Source organism: Cyclopterus lumpus, chromosome 5, assembly GCF_009769545.1.
Source record: "Cyclopterus lumpus isolate fCycLum1 chromosome 5, fCycLum1.pri, whole genome shotgun sequence".
NCBI lineage: Eukaryota > Metazoa > Chordata > Actinopteri > Perciformes > Cyclopteridae > Cyclopterus > Cyclopterus lumpus.
In genome coordinates, this window is record NC_046970.1 from 13,352,941 (window position 1) to 13,373,207 (window position 20,267).

The 20,267-nt window shown below is 40.5% G+C and overlaps 2 protein-coding genes across 2 annotated transcripts; one reads left to right on the forward strand and one right to left on the reverse strand.

The window, feature by feature from the left end:
• Positions 1 to 32: 32 nt before the first annotated feature.
• ruvbl1 (RuvB-like AAA ATPase 1) lies at positions 33 to 5,301 on the reverse strand. Its single transcript, XM_034532216.1, has 11 exons — positions 4,852 to 5,301; positions 3,991 to 4,077; positions 3,766 to 3,898; positions 2,624 to 2,775; positions 2,256 to 2,345; positions 1,439 to 1,588; positions 1,249 to 1,312; positions 938 to 1,136; positions 731 to 833; positions 566 to 657; positions 33 to 431 (listed from the first exon to the last, which is right to left on the reverse strand). Exons 1-11 carry the CDS (start codon positions 4,990 to 4,992, stop codon positions 272 to 274), a joined length of 1,371 nt encoding a protein of 456 aa, XP_034388107.1. The 5' UTR covers positions 4,993 to 5,301; the 3' UTR covers positions 33 to 271.
• eefsec (eukaryotic elongation factor, selenocysteine-tRNA-specific) lies at positions 5,271 to 16,005 on the forward strand. The gene is made up of 7 exons (XM_034532215.1): positions 5,271 to 6,107; positions 8,258 to 8,465; positions 8,709 to 8,805; positions 9,891 to 10,055; positions 11,084 to 11,728; positions 13,231 to 13,387; positions 15,124 to 16,005. Exons 1-7 carry the CDS (start codon positions 5,804 to 5,806, stop codon positions 15,303 to 15,305), a joined length of 1,758 nt encoding a protein of 585 aa, XP_034388106.1. The 5' UTR covers positions 5,271 to 5,803; the 3' UTR covers positions 15,306 to 16,005.
• Positions 16,006 to 20,267: the final 4,262 nt, after the last annotated feature.

The following is a 20,267-nucleotide window of genomic DNA, read 5'->3' on the forward strand; positions in this document are numbered from 1 at the left end:
AATAAAAAAAGTAAACGTTAAAGAAAACTGAGTAAACTTGTGTTTTGCTTTTTATTCAAAAAATTACTTTCATCAACAAAGGGAATGGATAAAACTTTTTAGAACAAAACTACTACAGTAGATGAGGCCGGGACACTAGAATGAACCACGGTGCGGAGGGTAAAGACGGAATAACAAAAAGGAAAAAGCCACATAAAAAGGATGGCGAATCAAAGTGAACCATGTAACACCAGCCCCCAGAAGTTGTGAATGAAAAGGTTTAAATCCAGTTTTATTTCATAAACTTGTGATGTTGATCTTGGAGGATTTTGGCGGAGGACTTTGCGTCGTAGAAAAGCTCATTGATTTCTTCTATCTGCTCCCTCTCCACATTCTCTTTTCCCTGAACACGACCCAGCAGGCTGGCTGGCGTCAGTAGCTGTACAGCGTACCTGAGAGGAATCCGGAAATAAGAGCCACTCAGTAAACTCACACATATACAAAGAAGCACTTCTTTTTTTTAATAATAGTTGCTCTAAAAACTGGACCACTCAATGTACTCCATTCAGTGATACACAATTCTTACCTGAGGGTGGTCTTGGTGCCGATCTCTGCCAGGTGTGAAAGAGCTTCCTCGCTAATATTAATCCCTTCAGTCTGAGCACGGATCTTAATGATCTACAAACCACAATGATGTTAGTGATACACGCACAGATGGCACACATGCAGATACTTTAATGCCGAGACTCACCTGCTTCGTCTCCTGGGCTGTGTACAACATGGTGCGGATTATCATGACTCTGTCCAGCAAGTCCAGAGGAATCCCGTGTGGAGAGCAGATGTCTTCTGTCCCCCTGAGCAACAAATAATGGTTAATACTACAAATCTTACACCCTAGCAAGAAAAAAAAAAAGGAAATTTCTGTTTTTAATCTTCACAATTTTTGTATACGTCCAACCTAATCAAACAGTTTCCCCTGTTAGAGGCGAACACAACAATGGGGGCGATGGTGCTCTCGAGTGCTCGATGGAGGTATGTGAAACATTCGATGTCCAGCATATGCACCTCGTCCACAAACAGCACTCCAGGTACGAGCTCTGCTACACCTTGGTCAATGTAGCGGTTCACCACCTTGTTAATCTCAGCACGCAGTTTATCTAAAATACGAAAGAAAACAAAGATGGATAAGCAATAAAAAAGGTAAAAAGGTAAAAAAGTGTTGAAGCCAGCTGGTTATGTGAGCTGAGAAGTTATAACATTTTCTTTCACCTGTGATTTCAGTCTTTTTGGGCTTCATTAGTTGTCCCATCATGGAGAGAATGTCCTGGCCTCCCTGAGATCAAACAGTGAGCAATTATTTTAAACATATAGGGGACAACTCTGCAAACTAGTTTCTAGTTTGTGAGAAAAAAAACAGCTGCACTGACATTAAATTATAAGACATTTGCAGTTAAGATACCTGGGGCCTGGCATTTGCCACATCCAGGTCATGCAGTGTGACATCTTGGACTATCTCCTTCTTTTTGTGGACATCGCCTTTGGGCAGCGGCACATACTCTTCTGCCTCCAAGTCGAACTCCGTAGCAAATGTGTCACAGCGACCTTGTCTCTACAAAGACACAGTACACCAAATGTGTTCAGAATATAAAAACTGACCCGTGTGAAACAAAAAAAGAATGTCAAACATTACTCTGACAACAGTGAAAAAAAAGACAGCGCAGGGGGTGGGGGTAGAGCAGGTGTATAATTGAACCCAGTACCAGGCCATCCTAGAGAGGAGGGCATGCAGCTGAGGGATGAAAGAGTTTCAGAAGGCAGGTCATGATACAGCTGTCAACAGTAACAAATGTGTTGTCCAGCCCTCCTCCTTTGGCCCGACCCGCGCCCCCAGCCCACCTGCACCGATTAAAGGAACTGTCATTGTGGTCTGTCAACACAAGCTGCGAGAAAAGAGGCATTGTGGGAGATGGAGAGATAGTGGGAGCATAAAGAGCTGCAGGAATGAGAGAGGCTAATTCCAGAGTACAGCAGAAATTCAGCAACACTTTGATGCAGAGCTGAAAGAACGCCACCATGGAGGACGGACAAGGATAAGCAAGACAGAAAACACTGTACTTTGGTTCAACCAAATATTTCTTTAGGTTTTTTATTTAGTTTAAATGTGTCATTTGTGAACTCAACAATAATTTGGCAAGTTAAATCCTAGCGTGTACATATGTTTCGCCTCAGATTGGCTGATCAAAATGTGTGGCAGTTGTAAGGGAGTAAAACAATACCTTGACGGCTCCACTGTTGGCTTCAATGTAGATGACGTCTCCCACTTCCACACGCTCTTTCTGAAGACTCTCATAAATGCTGGGATCCAGCTAAGAAAACCAGACAAGAGATTTTCAAGTAAGATACTGCTTCCTCCCAATTGGTCAGTGAAAGTAAGGCGGATTGTTTGTGACAATAATAGTTTGTCAAAATACTCATTGAGGAAGAAAGAAGGTGTTAATATGATCTATTTTTAGGTAAGAGTTTTGGAAGCGAAAGAGACAAAAGGAAAATCAAAACAAAATCTAAATGCAAGATACACATCATTGCTCGGTGTAAAGAGAACCATATAAAAAGAAGAAAAAGAAGAAATTGCTCCGAGTCTGACCTTGAGCTGCTTTGTGCCTTTGCCTGTCTTCAGACCAATGATGACGTGGCTGATGGTTTTTCCGTAGCCACCCATGGGATTCTCAGTCTCGCAGGGGGTCAGCTCTGTCACCTCTCCTTCATACACCTCCTTTGTTTCTTTGATACGCAGTCCTGAATGTGGGCAACATTACAGTCACACACGCACACTGCAGTGAGAACTCAATTGGGCCTTTATATTCCTGCATCAACTAAGCCGCTGCATCCTTCAGTCTACTGAACAATGCATTTTATTAGACAGGGAACACGTGTGTGCAAGCCCATGAAATGTCTAGGCATAATCTTGTGTAATGTGATCACGCTCTTGTTCCTCTTTCATGCAGCCGATGGCAGCGGGAATGAGCAGCACACAGGTGGCTGATCTGCTGTGTTGAGGAGCAGACAGCAAAGCATAAGGCAGGGGCTATCTATCAGGGCACTCTTCCTGGTAGAGTGATGACAATTTCTAAATGAAACCTCCTCCCACCGGAATATCCTGTTCTGATGACCATCTCTCCCTCTACCTAAGGTCCATTTCCTGCGACAGGTACCGTCAGCAGTCCGACAACCCCCCCCCCTCCCCTTTTGTTCCTTCTCAACACCATTCTTCTCAACACCATTATTTCAGCTCATGAGAACGGTGTGTGCAGGATACCTTGCCTAGCCAATGACTCCTCACTGAGGGTATAAATTGATCATATAATGTCCTTTAACACCAAGAGGGGAACAAATGTAGAGGAACAAAAAATAGATATACCTTTTCTCTTTCAGCCAGAGGGGTATCAATCAAGTGAATGGAGTGTTTTTTTCATATTTTTCCAGATACAACATAATGTTTAGTTTGGATAATCCTCAAACCAGGCTGTTGTTTTCACTGACACGTTTTTCAGTTGAACGTCTCAGTAATCTGCATTTTCCTCTATTCATCATTTACATTGTTCTCTTAACTGTATGCCTGTATTTAACAATGGCACCTGTTTAAAACCAATCATGATAGTTTTACAATTCCCAAATCAGACCCGCACAGATCAGAGCCTATTAAAAACAACAACCTGGGTTACAGTGACTGGTTGTGGGGTTAAGAACTATAGCCAAGGAGCGAAATCATATTTACGTGACACTCACCAATGGCCCTCCTGAAATTCTCCATTAGTACTTCTGTTTTTTTAATCTCTGATGAGTAGACTTCACTGCCAACCATGGGGCAGAAAGGCACCTTGTTTCCCAACTCTTGTGCAACAGCCAAGGCAAGGGCAGTCTGGAGGAACAAGGAGAAAAGAGTCACACGCTGCAGCAACAACAGTGAAGCTTTACTGATGTCTTGTTAGTGAATTAACACTGCACACTTACCTTTCCTGTTCCAGGTGGTCCTGCCAGTAACACTGCCCTTCCTGCCATCTTCTTTGAACGGATCAGCTCGACAATGATGCCACAAGCCTGGAAAGAGAAAATAATATACAGTAAGTACCATTATACTGTATGTTGACAAGCAATGTCAACAGGAACTGACTGAAATACAAGCAGCTGGCTGTGGGAAACCCCTTGAGCTGAGTGCTATGATCTGTTGGCAGAATTTACAACAAAGCAGGTGTTATGGATCCTTTAGTGTCTGCACTGTCCCCATTGTTTATGTTAACCCATGTATATTACATTTTAGACAGTAATGTATACCGACAAGCAGCCAGTTTTCTTCTTAGCCTAAACATGAGAACAGCATGACGACTAGATGTCTATACTTGTTTGAAGCTGGTGTTTTGGCAATGAATTGGTAATAGTTCACATGTAGTTTTAGTTTGAAATGTCATCTTTACATCTTGATTAATTTAGTATGAATACAGGTCGTCCACTTGTCTCTAAAGGAGCTATTTTGTTTCTACATTCATGAATACACTTTGCTTTAGCTGATCAGCTGCGGAGCAAACTTTACAAATCAAACGTTTTAGCATGATATATTTTAAGAAATGGATATGGATAAAGGTGAATAATATGTATGGTATGGTATGGTATGGTATACCCCTTTAGCTCACCTCTAACCTGAGAGAGAGAACAGCGACACTACAGTGCTAACGGAACTAGGTTAACGCTAGCTTGTTGGTGAATCTGGCCGCCTGCAGTGAGCGAATTCTTCCCTTCAAAACAATTATCAGCTCTCGAAGTCAATCTTCCAAACAAGACACGAATAACGTAGGTGCCGTGAAACATGAATATTACCTCTCTAGCAGCCTCCTGGCCGACTAGACCACATGCTGACTGTTTAGCATTACCGGCCTCGTCTAGCCCGAGTCCTTTAACATGGCTGTGAGTGGCGATCCGCTGAGTTTTCGTGGTGCTTTTCACCTCTTCGATCTTCATAGTTACTGTTTCTTTATAAATATGTGATGTCAAAATTCCAAGGCAGGTTTACGATGAAGAAAATACCTCATGTGCCTCCGATAACTTCTCACCGTCAGAATCGGCGCCGAAACTCAAAACACAGGAAAATCGGTTTCCATGCGGGTTACTAGGGGAAATCAGCGGAAGTGATACCCCTCGATACCGTTGACATCAATATTTCTATTGGACCTTGTCGACTGATGCAGCACATTTATTGGCTAAAGTCCATGTCAATCATTTCCACCTACAAAACCCCCGCCCAGGACAGTTTTCATTTCCGTCTGTGTTGCCGTGGTTTTTGTCGTACTGGATACTGATACAAACTTGTCAGTAAGTAATAAGAGTAAAACGTATATGCAGAACTAAACTGATACCGGTGTATCATCTCCCCAGCAGCTTCTGTTTTATAGTTAACGTTATGTTTGAATCAAACAGCTAGCATGTCAAGTCAGTTCCCCACTTTTTATTTTGGTTTGTCACTGAAGAAACGTTCCGCTTCAGCATGTTGTCCTCAGGATGTAGTCCGCTGACAGCGAGGAAGACGTTTCTCTCAACTCCCAAAGTAACGTTAAAGTCTTATTTGTAGCTATCTGTTTTGTAAGCCACAAACTAATTACAGCAACTGGTTTTTGAACGTGTTTCGGTATTAGAAAGCGGGGTTCAATGAAAGAAAAGGTTGTTGACAACAAATACTGCCGTTTTAACGTTTCCGTTTGGGCCGAGTTCAACGTCCAACTCGGAGTATAGAAAATACGCACGTCGTTTAACAGTACATCAACCTGGAGTCAACATGTCAGAGTCTGCTGACAGTCGCACCATTACGTTAAATTTCAACGTCGGGGTGCTCGGACATGTCGACAGCGGGAAGACATCGCTTGCCAGGGCGCTGAGCAGCACCGCCTCCACGGCTGCCTTTGACAAGAACCCGCAGTCCCGCGAGAGAGGCATCACGCTGGACCTCGGCTTCTCCTCCTTCACGGTGGACCTTCCGGACCACCTGCGGGACAGTGGAGGCCAGCAGCACTATGACAGCCTGCAGTTCACTCTGGTGGATTGTCCGGGTCACGCCTCTCTTATTCGCACTATCATTGGGGGTGAGCTCTCTTTACTCTCTGCAAGTGTGGGTGCTTAATGGCACTGATGACAGACAGTGAATGAAAGGGTGGTAAATACATCGGCTACGTATACGACACGTTGACCTACCAATATATGATGATACCAGCTGAGGCTGCAGCAACCATACCTCACCAACTACACTCAGTTGTCAGTTTATACAGGCATTCAGTCCAAGACAACAACCCTGAAATGTATTCTACCTTTTTATGAAGGTTAGTATGTTCATTAAACTGTTTTAGAGAGGTGTTTATTCAACACTGTGGTCATTTTAGAGGCTGTAGTTTGTGGTGCTCCCCTTTATATCAATGAGCATGGATTAAATATTAAAAACACCTCTCACTATACTTAACATTTTAACCTCATGAAGCTCGGGCTTATTGCAGGGCTGTTTGTATGTTTGACAGCATTAGTTTTAGCAAGGTGTCATTAATACACTGCCAACTGTACTATATGTCTACAACTTAATATAAAAAGCATGCCTCTTAAATTGACCTTTTTCACAGCACACGTTCTGTTTTGTCACTCTCAAAATAATCTGTTACTAATACCATTACCAGTATATTTGTTCCAGTCAAGTGTCTCAGTAAGCCATGATTGCTTGACAGTGAGCCAGCATGCATAATACAATTACACTGAAACCAAATAACAGTTTTTTTCTTAACCTTATTTACAGACACACACATTATCTCAATGTAAAACACCTACAAACTTGAAAATGGCAAGTGACAAAAAAGCAGAACAGTTTTTTAAAATGTTGCAATCTACCGTTTAATCGGAAGTTCCAGCAATAAAATCCCTGCTGTCATGCTGTTACATAAAAAAAACAAAAACCTCCATTGAGTGTTTTCATTCGATGCAAACTAAGTTAACATAATAGTTTAAAACCCACAAACAGAACTGAAATTTGAAAGTGAGAGGCCCAATTAACACAAACACATAGGTGCCAGTGAATGTATCAGTAACAAGATCAAGATAGTTTGTACTGTGGTATTGGTACCAGTGTGTCAATAACATGTTACACATCATATATTTACAAAAGAACGTAAGATAATACATTATAACATGTCTAAATGCTGCAGTCACAGCAGGATTTACACTCCATCCTCAATGTCATAGGACACAAATGTGACCTATCCAGCAGAGGGTGCCTTTTCTCTACAAGCAGAAAGGTTGATCATATCATATTTACTAAGAGCTGCAAAGATTAATCCGTCAGTTTTCAACTATTACATTTATTGCCTACTATTTTGATAATCAAATTAATTGATGAATTGGTTTGATTTATTACTTAAAAAATAAGTCAGTTTCTGTGCTTCCAGCTTCTTAAATTCTAGTTTATTTACTACTCTGACATTAAACGGTATATCTTTGAGTTGTGGACAAAATAAGGCATGGGAGGATGTCACCTAGGGCTTTCATAACATGGATCAATGTTTGTTTTAACCATTTCATAGACCAGACAATTAATCATTAGTTGCAGCCCTAATTGACTCAATTGATAAGACTGTTTTAAACTTAAATGAAAGGCGTAGACTTTGGTAGAAGTTTTGGTCTTGCTATATGTAGTAGAGGCACTCAAACAATGAATGCTGCTCTGTTGTGTAACCAAAGTACTAAATGAAACCTATGAGCCAGTGGGGTGTCACATGCTGTAGATTAGGGAGGAAGGAAAGTGTGGGGTTTGGGATATGTATTAAACCACCCCTCCTGTCCCAAGTGGGGAAAGCACAGGAAAGAGAAGCAGCCAAAGTGAAGGAGAGAAAAGAGGGGAACACAGGAAAGAGAGACTGCCAAAGTTGAGAAAAGAAAAGAGGGAAAGGAAAGAGAACCAAGTGAATTGTAGCTCTGGTTTCAACCCTCTAGCCTTTTACTCTCTCTTTGCCTTTATGCACCCCTCCCCTAAATGATCTTGTTGTTCTACTGTTATTTTTAGGTATCTGTGTCCATTCCTAGTTGTGTGCTGTTGTCGGCTTTGTAGTCTCTACTCACAGTTCTACTAAAGGTGCACAGTAGGAAAGCTGGAATCTCTTTAACAGTGAACTATTGTGTTCTGATTCAGCCTGCTTTTCTTCTACGTCAATAATATCTGACATCCTTGATTATTGTTGGCTTTATTTGCTCTTTCTAGGTGCCCAAATTATTGACCTGATGATGCTGGTGGTGGACGTGGTGAAAGGGTTGCAGACTCAGACTGCAGAGTGTCTGCTGATAGGAGAGCTGACTTGCCCTCGCATGGTGGTCATTCTGAATAAAATTGACCTACTGCCACCCAACAAAAGACAGAGTGCCATTGAGAAAATGACCAAGAAACTGCACAAAACTTTGGAGCGAACCAGGTCTGAATCCATTACAAGTATAAGAATACATTAGGATATTGTGGAAATTAAGGCCTAGACATCTAAGTGGGTTAGGGCATCCCATGTACTCCCAGTGGCCCAGGGTTGAATCTCTTGTCTCCCTCTCTGCATTCCAGTGGTCTGTCCGTCAGACCCACTTGTTTTTTATTCAAAGTAACTTTAATCATTACTTCAACATCAAAGCATGAAGTAATTTCAATATTATGTTGTGCTGTTGGCCAGATTTAAGGAATGTCCAGTGATTGCTGTGGCAGCGAAGCCCGGGGGCCCGGAGGCTCCTGACACAGAGGAGCCACATGGAGTGCCAGAGTTAATAGAGGTAAAGTCCGGAAACACTCTGGTTCCCCTCCATTGTTACTAATTTAGCTCAAAAGAGCACATACGTTCTCACTTATGAACAAGTGCTGTTAGTCAGCTGTCATTGTTCAAGTGGTGGTGAATTAGTAAAGCAAGTAAGCTGTCTGTTATTTACCGAACAACTAAAACAAAAAAACGCATACTTTGTCCAGTCAACAGAGTATTAAGTTAGTACAGTATGTACTGTGTAAAAAATGGCACAGTGTTAATTGCTGTATATTACTTATCTGATGTGCTACAATTCAAAGTGATTTATGTCACGATTGGTAATGATCCAAATGATCAAGGAAAAGCATTAGTTCAAGAAATGCAAACGTGTTTATTGTTGACAACTCTTGGCTTTTGCCTGACCAACACCAGATTTTTGAAGACATTGCTGCTTTATTTTATAGTGAGAGAGACAGGAAATGCAGGGCATAGACGGAATGACATGCAGTACATATCTTGATCATCGTGACTCGAACCCCAGGCCGCTGTGGCAAGTAGTAAGCCAAGTAGCACAAGCTACTGGGGCATTCGCAATACTACATTTTGAAGTGTACTGATTTTGATATTGAAGAAAGCTGACAACAAGGGATAATACTTTTTTTTACAACGTAAACCAATATTAGTATTTTGTTAAAAAAAAGATTTGATCAATATATGTACTGTACAGAGCTCGACATTTTTCATTGAGAAATAAACTTGTCAGTACTTTCTGAGGGGAAAATCGATGCCGTGTATAAACGTCTTAAATAACCGTAAACAGAATCTTTGCATTCTCTGTACTGCATTTAAAAAGGTTATATTCTTATTTTGCAAAACAGCAGTATGACTCAAACATCAGGATCAGAGCAGCACTTATACCACCAGAGACAGTCTGTGCTATGCAGTTTTTGTGAATCACTAGCTAGATATGGATCAAATTAGTCTCTCGCTCTTGCTCTTTCTCTCTCTCTCTCTCTCCTTTTATGTTTTATCTGGTTACATGTTTGTGTATGTGTGACAGTTATCTTTTTGTGTGTATAAATAAATGTGTCTTCTGTCCATTTTGGTTTCTTGTGTCAGCTTTTGAAGAAACAGACATACCTCCCTCAGAGAGACCCTGGAGGTGACCTCCTGATGGCTGTGGACCATTGCTTCTCTATCCGTGGTCAGGGAACAGTCATGACTGGAACCATCCTGCAGGGGTCGCTGGCAATCAATGACACTGTGGAAATCCCATCACTAAAGGTATGCTCCAAAAATGCATGGATTCAGAATCTCTGTTATTTACAGGCTGGTAACATACCAGAGTGCTGGAAATTCTTTCTTAGAAACGACAGAGATTCGGAAGTTCAGAAGTTGACTCGAAATGGACAGACAGAGGGAAGGATGTCCGTGTGGGTGCAGAGGATGTGTCAGTTTAAAATGAGGGAAGGATGAAGGGACTCTGAGTGGACTGGAAGTACAGCGGTGGCTAATTTAGACCAGATGCACACTTTCAGCCAGGCTCAGCAGTTTTCTATGTAGTTTTAATGTCCACCTCTTGGTGGCAGCAAATGGCTAAATTAATAGTAATTAGTTCTGGAGCCTTGATCTATGCCACTACTGTTGATTTGGTAATTTTATAATGGACAACAAAAAAAGCACATACACATTGTGATATCCCAGATCCCACAATCAAAGATGCGAGATGGGCTGGTAGTAAGACATATCTTTTAAATGTTTGTTTCCGTACCTATGATTAGTTTGGAGATGTATAGTTCAAACAAAACAAGGCACAATTACATTTATATCAAAGCCTAATATTATTGAAATACAAATATGAAAATAGAATTAAATATAAATATAAAATATGATGCACAGCTGCAAATTCAGCAACAATAGTGCATATATAAAGAGCTGTGTTTACTTACGTATGTGCTTATATTATTGACAAAAAAGTAACTTAAGTCCTTTTTATAGGAGCTTTTCCTTTTTAAAGTTATTGTAAATAATAAATAAATAATAATAACGGATGTTTTCTTCCCTATTAATGCCATGTTGTATAGTCTCTAGATTTTAATTGTAAAACTAAAGTGGAACCAAAAGAAGTATTGGTAGGAATGGTAAAAAAAAACAACAACAAACAAACGCATGCATGGCTATAGCATTATAAACTATGAACCTTTATCAGCAATAACCTGACATACTGTGGATTGATGTACTTCTTGCTTTCTCTTGTGAGTTGTGTTCCAAATATGTTTTATCTATTACATCTCTATGCTCTCTGACATCAGGTGACCAAGAAGATAAAGTCGGTGCAGATGTTTCGGAAGCCTGTGTCAGCAGCCATGCAGGGGGATCGTGTGGGTGTGTGTGTGACACAGTTTGACCCTAAACTGTTAGAGCGGGGTGTGGTGTGCACCCCAGGGTCTCTGCGCACACTCTATGCAGCAGTCATCTCTGTGAGGAAGATAGGCTACTTCAAGGGCTCTCTTGCCACCCGTGCAAAGTTCCACATCACAGTGGGTCATGAGACAGTCATGGCGAGGGTTATGTTCTTTGGCCTGCCACCCGTTGGTGCCTCAGAGCCGCCTTCAGACACTACTCCATCTACATCTCAGCCCTGCTCACTGGATTTACCCTTCACCTTCGAGAGACAGTACTTCTACCAGGATAAATATGAAACTGGTCAGAGAGAGGCGAGTCTGGCACCTGAGCCAGAACAATGGGCCTTGTTGGAGTTTGAGCGGCCAGTCACATGCCCCTCACTCTGCCTGGTGATTGGTTCCAAGCTGGACACAGATATCCATGCCAATGCATGCCGGTTGGCTTTCCAGGGCCGTCTACTACAGGGGTTTGAAGATAAAGGCTACGCTGAGACTGCCCTACCTCGTCTGCACATCTACAAGACGAAACACAAGGAGGGCCAGGTGGAAAGGGTGAGTGGGACACTCAGCAGTTTATTTTAAATAGTCTTTTTCTGACTGTCATCTTCTTTGCTTACCCTAGAGTGTTACCCTTGCTCCTCTGACCTCTCTATCACCGTGTACTCCTTCTGGCTGTGGTTCTTCTTTAGATGTTTCTCATTGCTGGTGGCAGTGGACCATGCCTCTCAGACAAAGCCCCTATTGTACAGTCATAAACACGCACACACAAACAAGCATGCACATTCAGCCCTGGTGATCAGTGTTTGAGGCATGGATAAGTATGCATGCCTTAGCATGTGCTGTGACACAGAGGTGTGCGTGGGTGGCCTACTGACGCCACTAGCTCTGTCTAGCTGTCAGAGACTGGCACTGTTTGGACACACCTGAGTGGCACAGAAATACCCACATGACTGTGTGAGTTAACCTCCACTTGTCTCTGGCTCAGCTTCTTTCTCTCTCTCACACATGCGGATTGATTTTTGTACTGTTGTTATGTTCTGTCCTGATCCTGAGCTCCAGTTCATACCGATCTGATCCATATCTCCTCTTATCTGATGCTGTTTTTATTCTTATTGATCTTAACATCTGATTTGGGAATTTTTCAAAAAGCTAGCACCCTCCAACTTTTCACAGTTTGCATTTTCATCTGGTGGCGCACTGAAGATGTTGTGACTATGCACAGTAAAGTTTTTATGTGTGCACCCTTGTCAGGTTCAGTCTCAAGTCAGGGGTCAAGTGTGTAAACTAGTTTCCTGCTGTTAGCACCTCAGGGTGTTGACAGCTCCAGTCAGTGACTCAGGAGTAGAATAGCGTGTGTGAGAGTTCAGACTGTGGTCATGTGACATTACACGTATACTAGTCTCACAGAAAGAGGCAGTTAATGTTTCAAGACTTAAACATTCCTTTTTGTAAAGGAACACATTACTGGCATTGTCGAGATATGATTGCCTCATCTAGTCACAATACATATGTCTGTCAGAAGTGTAAAGCCACTGTATTTCTTTTAATCAGCGCATCAGTTACGCTTGAGGGATGTCTGGGTCAAATGTTCAAGAATGAATGAGAATTAGGCAGAAGAGAGAGGAAGAACTTGTAGTGGGGGGAGGTGAGTTGGAGACAGAGCGGTGCCCTCATGTTATCAGATTAGTGGCGGGTTAGATCGACTTAGTGATGGATGATAAGACAGAAATACAAACAAATATAGCATTAAATGTGCAGGATGAAAGAGAACAAGTGAGACAGCAAGGCGGCAGGCCTCGAAGAATGTGGCTTACGGCATGTGGTACAGTTGGTGAGGGCACCGGGCAGAGGATCATCTCTTCTTCCTCACTCTGCTGTGATGAGTTACTAAAATCAGGACAACCCACAATATCTAGACATCAGAGGAATTAAAAATGAGATTCAACTACTCAAATACATCTTGACATTTTCACATTCATCCCCTTTTGTGCTTTCACGTTATCTTTCATTAGTGTTGCAGCTCATAAGGCTCTTTCCCGCTCTCTTGTGCTCAGGTGACTGACGATTACACTGTGATTGGCCGCAACCTGTTCAAGAAGGAGACCAACCTCCAGCTGTTTTTGGGGTTGAAGGTCACACTGTCGACAGGCGAGAATGGCATTGTGGAGGGTGGGTTTGGACAGAGCGGAAAGTTCAAGATCCGAGTACAAGGTAAGGTTTACCTGAGGTGAGACGTTATTGTTTATTCACCTTTGTCTCACCAGTACTAAAACTACTGATGCTGTTTAATGTCACAATATTAAACTCACTGTGGCTTTTGATAAGGTTGCATAGACACATTTCCCTCTTCATCTATACACGCATCCAGAGCACTTTCTCTATATTTCCCGGGACATTGGGGCTCTGCAAACTGTTTTCAGGATGCGGTAAGAGCTGTAGGCCCGACATCCTGAGCCACATTCCCAGGATTCCTCTGGGGATTGCCTGTGTTCCGGGGGAAGTCTGTTCTGTGTTTATTTTACCTTCTGTTGCTCCGAACCCACTGCTCCACACCGGGAGGGAAGAGAAAACAAAAACATTTAGAAAGAGAACCTCACCTACATCCTCTTCATTGCCTAATGTACTCAAAAGTCTCAGACATACTAACGCACACTTCTTTACGCATGGACATAATATAAACATCCAGTGGTTTTCCTCTCACACTTCCCCTGACATTAAGGCAAACATGGCACTATTCTGCTGATAAGGGGTGATGTACGAACGTCTGCTTTCACGCAGACTTCACTAGCTTTTCTGTCGTTCAAACCTACTGCGCATACGTTCATTATTTTTTTTAACATATTAATCTGCGGACTATTTTCTGTATTATTCAATTACAATTGTTGTTTTCTAAAACCTAATCAAATTTCTTGTTTCGTTTGACACAAAATATACATTTTACTATAAAATACAAAGAAAAGCAGTACATCAGTACATTTGAGAAGCTGGAATTAGAGTGTGTTTTATAATTTTGTGTTGATTATTAAGGAGGACTGTGAGATTATCACTTCCTCATACTTTTATCTGGTACAAACTAAGGAAACACATTGGTTTAAACGTGATGTTATACTGCTCCTCCAAAATATACTCGCTGCTAACTTGGCTACTGACCCAATATTTCTTATCCTTAATGCTTCAGTGATTCAGTCCCATTTCTCTTGTGCAGGGTTTTTGTTATATAATACATGTTGTGTATGTTAAAAAAAAATTCTAAACACAAATACTTAGAAATGTATTTGAGAACAAATGTGTAAAAGTGCAATTCCAATTTGTCACTTGTGTGTGTGAATACAAATCATGTAAGTGTGGGTGTCTGAGTGTGTTCTGTGGTGGTAAACGGAAATTTTCAGCTGATCATAGATAACAAGAGGAGATTTCTGTCTGCTCCATAACCATAACAACCCTCACATTGGCATAACGATAACAAGAAGAATGCTGGCGCCATTGTACGTGAGGTCAGACAGCCACTATGTAAAGCAGTGAACCCAGAACACTTCTTACCTTCCTTGTGCAAAATCGCAAACAAGCAGCCACATACAGAGAGACGCTCAGTGTGCCAGAGAACGAGGCCCAAGTGAAGGAAGAATGTCAGGAAGAGTCCGACAAACGCAGAATCTGGAGGCGCTACTGGTTAACTTCTTTGCACATTTTCATCAGGAGGATGAAGGCATCAATTGATCTTGAGGTCAGCACACTGAACAGGCTCCAGCACTGATGCATTATCCACTGCACACATAACCAGGAAGAAAATCTCTCTATCAAGCATTAGATATATCTACACTTAGATAATCAAGTGCTGTACATAGTGTAAGACAGTTATACTGTAGATGTGTTTCATAAAGGGATCTATTTATATAATGATTGTTTTTTTGATTTTGACTTGACCTGCTTGTTTTTCTTTTCTCCAGAGGGTCTTTCTCCTGAAACCAAGCAATTGTTATCCTCCACCTCTAAGAAGAAAGGGAAGGGTGGAAGCAAAGGTGGACCAACAATTGAAGAGGAGCCCAAAACAGATTCTCAGCCTGTTAGCATTCACTTGCATTTCAAGCGGTATGTCTTTGATCCCCATAAAAAGATGGTTCAGTCTTGACCTTTGTTGCACGCACTTCCCCCTGACCTCCAGTCACAGTGTTACAGCCAGGCAGAGAGCAGTTTCAGAGGTCACGTGGAGGTGAGGGGAATACTGGCCTCTGTATCAGAGGTATGATCATGTTCTTCTATCAGCCTCTGATGGAGACAGTCTGCTAAAATGCAATGATTGTGGAATGCTGAATGCATGTGAAACAACCCTTTTTTAATCATTTCGCAGGGAGATGGACTTAATCCAGTTTGCTCCATCACAAGGTTTGAGGGCTCTTCTGTCCTGATACATTTGAGTTGTCTCAACACAAATCAGTATCGTTGTTCTTGTTGTAAGTAAGAATCAATTCGTTTGACTTTTTTTCTGTATGTTTCTAATTCAGCTGAGCCTTGATTGGCATAAACACATTGGCTAGTATTACAGAAACATTGAACTCACAGATTTCAACTGATCTCTGTAATCACAGTCTGTGTCTTGTTCTCTAGCTGGAATAAAGGTCATGTTATGTTTCAGGCTTCATTGACTGTGTGATTTCAAAATGATTTGTCCATATTTCTATAGTTTTTCTTTTTCATTTCATTTTACTTTAATGGTGTTTTGTAGAGCTACATTTTATACAGATTAGAAGTTATTCCAGAGGTTGCTTGAATTTAATTGAATACTGATCTTTTCAGAAAGACAAATAAAGCAAACCTATGCTGAAACTTTATTTCTGACTGTTATTTTCTGTGTAATCTTTGGTAGTACCATTAATCTATACAATAGGGATATAATAGCAACAGATGTAACCTAAACTCTATTGACAGAACAAGCTGAATTCATCAGTAATGTTGTGCATTTTTGGAAAGTAGGCAGAATATGAAGCCCCCCTAATGCTACGGCAGCATGTGTACGGCAGTCAAAAGAGATTCTGTCTCTGTATTTTATTTGCTTCCTTCGTGCTAAATGGATACTGAACTATACACTTTAACATGTGTCTAACCAGCATTTCTCTCTGGTTAGTTTGTTATGCTATCATCCATACAGTACAGCATAATGGGCACATTATTTCCAAATGTCACACTGTTCAGAATCAATTCTATACATTTTCAATCTCTGCTGTAACTAATATCCATAAAATGTGTACCTAACTAGCCTGCAGTTTGAAACTGACCACTGAATCATATTACTCTGGCCTGCAAAAGCATGATCAATATAAGATGTAAGACCTCAGAAAAGGGAACTCTGATAATTTTGTATTTTTCTGTACATTATAGTCATTTTGATACTGTTTTTAAAGTTATTATTTGAATAGAAAAATACTTGTGTGTAAATATATATATATATATATATATATATATATGTGTGTGTGTGTGTATATATATATATATACACACACACACACGTAATGGGCATATACAGTATATGTGTGTGTATGTATGTATGTATGTGTCTATATATATATATATATATATATATATATATATATATATATATATATATATATATATATATATATATATAAGCATGTGTCTTTTATTACGCATGTGTCTTTTATTAAGTACATGTTTTAACTTTCTCTTTCAGTGTAAGCTTTACCATGTTTCAATGAAAAAACAAAGGAAGTAGTAAGAAAACCATAGTGTATGTGATTGATGGTGCTATTAATCAGCTCGTCATTGAGAACTTACAGGGTGGAAATGATATTGTGTCTGTGGGTTTTGTGAATATATGTGTGTGTGTGTGTGTGTCCAGCCTGTCACAGAAGTGCGGTGGGGCGGGGCAGTGAGAGTGCAGGACACTAAGTATGTAGCGGATGATGTCAGCAAACTGTCCCTGTGAACAGCGACTCTATCTCAGCAGGAATCTGTGGAAATTGGAGGGAGGAGGGAGACGCAGCACGAGCAAGAGGGGACACTGGAAGGATTGTTCCTCTGAGTGACAGTCCTTTTAGTCTTATCTCCTCTCATTCCTCTTATAGAAAACCAGACGGGGGAGGAAGAAAAAAAAATCTGTCGCTTTTTACTCCTGTGTCTCTCCAATTTCTCTTTCTCGCTCCACCCTCTCTTTCATTCTCCATCCATTCCAGTTTTATTGAAAACCTTTTTCTCTGTCCATTACTGGTCTTATTTGTTTCATTATGAGAGAGAAATAGAAATAAGCTTTTAGGCTCCTAATATTTGGCTTATTGTCATAATTTCACAACCAGATCATAATGATGCACATATTTGTCAATCCTGCAAAATAGTCAGTGTATCTTTTGGATCTAAAAACTCATGTTCATATAAGATCCATATCTTATATCTAATCTGTATATTTATCTGCATGTTATCCTTCTTTAAACTAGAAAAAAACACACACTGGTAAACAAAATGAGCTGAAAGCATTTCAACCTAATTGAAAGAATAACATGCATTTTGCCTTAATATGATTGTAAACACTGAATCAATTTGCCAATTTGGTTAGAAGATGATTATTTTGATCCTCCTTGTCTTGATAAAGATCCTCTTACGTTTCATTAACACAGATGCTGTGTGCACCATGTTTCCCCTTCTTTTTTTTTAAAAACATGCATGCTAATCCTGTTGTGTTTGTGTGTGTGGTGAGAGAGGCACCACAGTCCTTTCCAAGCTTAGGTGAGGATGTTCGGGTGGATTGCATAATCCTCTTTTATAGCCGTAGCTGATTGTGGCAAGAGGTAACATACAGGGAGACTATGGGACTGCAGCTAGGAGTGTGTTCTCTCACACACACACACACACACACACACACACACACACACACACACACACACACCCAAGCCAAGCCAGGATGATGTTAATACCTGTTCTTCCTGTTAATTTTGACGTATACTTGGGGTCCAGTGCTCATATACTTAACTGCATTTCCCCATAAGACTTCTCCCTTTTAAATTGCTACTCATAGAAATAAGACACAGCCATGATGTTTTCTCTCCAATATCCCTGTCCATTTTTGCTGGTGACCTCAGCCAGAAGTCGAGGGTCAACATCTGAGCTCCTGAATGTGTATAGCTGGGAAATGGTCACTGATGAGCAGAGATAACAAGCAGCCATGTAAGAGAAAGAAACAGAGCGACGGGAATGGGGGCTGGTTTATTGACAAGGTGAAGAAAGAGGGCAAAATAAGAGTTTAAATTGTGGTTCAATGCAGAGGAGATTGAAAAGACTAATTAGCAGCTGTTTGACTGATAAATGGGTGCAACATTAATTAACAATTTAACCAGTGGGGAGTTAGGCTGCGCTTTTCCTCAAATAAATTCCCATCTTACTTCAGACTATTATATTCCCTTCTTTATTGTTTCACGACATATGTTTTTATCTTGAAAGCAGCTCTGGATGTACTTTTTCACATTTGTCTGTGGTTGATCCCTTACCAGCTTTGTTTCTGTGTTGGTGTTCACTATACCAGTTTTAACAGTATCACCTCCCTCCGACAGAGATTATGTTTATTGCTGAATATTTGATGACAGAAGCTGTATCAGACAGCTTCACGGTACTAATGAGCACAGACACAGATAGAATCACCCTCAACCCCCACACTCCTCTCAACCCTCGCCTGCAAATATAATTAGCTATGATTAAAATGGGCATTGTTTAATTAATACCGCCGCAGCCTCTTTCAGTCGACTCCTCCATTTCCGGCACTGCTTATCTCTCATCCCCCCCATCAGCTGTGGAAGTTTTTACTAATGCCTTTGTAAATCATGATTGCAAATACGGCCTTGCCAATTATACCTATATTAAGGTGTAACGTCAGTCTTGTATTTACTGCTCCTGAAATAATGTGAATTCTTGTATTATAAAGTTTTCAGATCCCCACAAAGTAATTGTCTTTCATTCAAAGCAATCCTGAGGTGATAGTAGCATAATGTGCTGACTATTTTATTTATTGATGCTTCATTGTGTAAGCAGTGTTTTATTGCAACAGCCTGTACATTGTACTACTCTAACTCCTTTATATACTATTGGATATAATTCATTCTATGAATGAATTCAGCCTACACTTCCGACTTTGTGAATCAAAGTGGAATACAAAGCACAAAACCTCCCTCTGTAGTCAAGGGAAATATTTGAGTAGAAGTATAAGGTTTCACAATACTTAAGCAAAGTAAGCAGTATGGCTTGTACTTGTTGCTGTGTGTGGTAGTGGCAAAATAAAAGCTGCTGTGAAATAACTCAGTCAAAGCATATTTTCAGTGGAGCACCTTAATATAACTGCAAGAAGACAAGATTACATAGTTATGGAGTTTTTCCCTGTTTTTGTGTCGCAGACTACTTTATATTAAGAGTAGGTACAATGTCAGCACTCAAATAACCCTAAACAATAGTTAAACTAATATACTGTATGTTGTTACTGTTGCAAGTTGGATATTTAAGACTGAAGAGGAGGAAAATAATTAACCTGTGAACATCTTAATCTTTTACGCCGACAACAAAGAGCGTTAGTGTATCTGCCTTTTTGCCTTAAATCAATTGTTGCTCAGTGTCCTTAGTAACTGATTGTCCACTCGTGTTTAACCCGCACACTTTATCAATCTGACAGTGGAATATGTTTTTGTAAATGGGATGACTATTGTAATATGATGATAACAAAATAGACCAGTGAGATTCTTTATGATTCTGCTCCATTCAGGATCATCTGCACCTGTCTCACTTAGAGATGAGCTGTTCTGTCGTGTTAGTGTGTTATCACAATTTGCTTTTAATTAACCATTTGACTTCCAAATTATGAAATGAAGAAGTTCCTCTGTGTTTCATAATTAACACATTTATAATTTTTGTGCAGACTCTTTAATTTTAGAAAAGACCGGAAATTCTGCAATCAGTCACTAAAACAAAATTTCCTTTGCATATCAAAGAGGCTCATTAACTGCTATGTAACTGTGTCTACAAAATTCGCCAGGGTAAAAAAACACTATTGTTCTCCCATCACCACTGAATTGTTTTCATATCTATTCCCATCTTATTTAGA

What these genes read in the sequence shown, in the direction of transcription:
- ruvbl1 (XM_034532216.1), bottom strand. Translation starts at nt 4,992, where the DNA reads ATGAAGATCGAAGAGGTGAAAAGCACCACGAAAACTCAGCGGATCGCC. An exon ending in AAGGCACAAAGCAGCTCAAG is followed by an intron (nt 2,346 to 2,623) that starts GTCAGACTCGGA and finishes TGGTTTTCTTAG; the next exon opens with CTGGATCCCAGCATTTATGA. An exon ending in CCAACAGTGGAGCCGTCAAG is followed by an intron (nt 1,589 to 2,255) that starts GTATTGTTTTAC and finishes GTGTCTTTGTAG; the next exon opens with AGACAAGGTCGCTGTGACAC.
- eefsec (XM_034532215.1), top strand. Translation starts at nt 5,804, where the DNA reads ATGTCAGAGTCTGCTGACAGTCGCACCATTACGTTAAATTTCAACGTC. An exon ending in TATTCGCACTATCATTGGGG is followed by an intron (nt 6,108 to 8,257) that starts GTGAGCTCTCTT and finishes TGCTCTTTCTAG; the next exon opens with GTGCCCAAATTATTGACCTG. An exon ending in TGGAAATCCCATCACTAAAG is followed by an intron (nt 10,056 to 11,083) that starts GTATGCTCCAAA and finishes CTCTGACATCAG; the next exon opens with GTGACCAAGAAGATAAAGTC.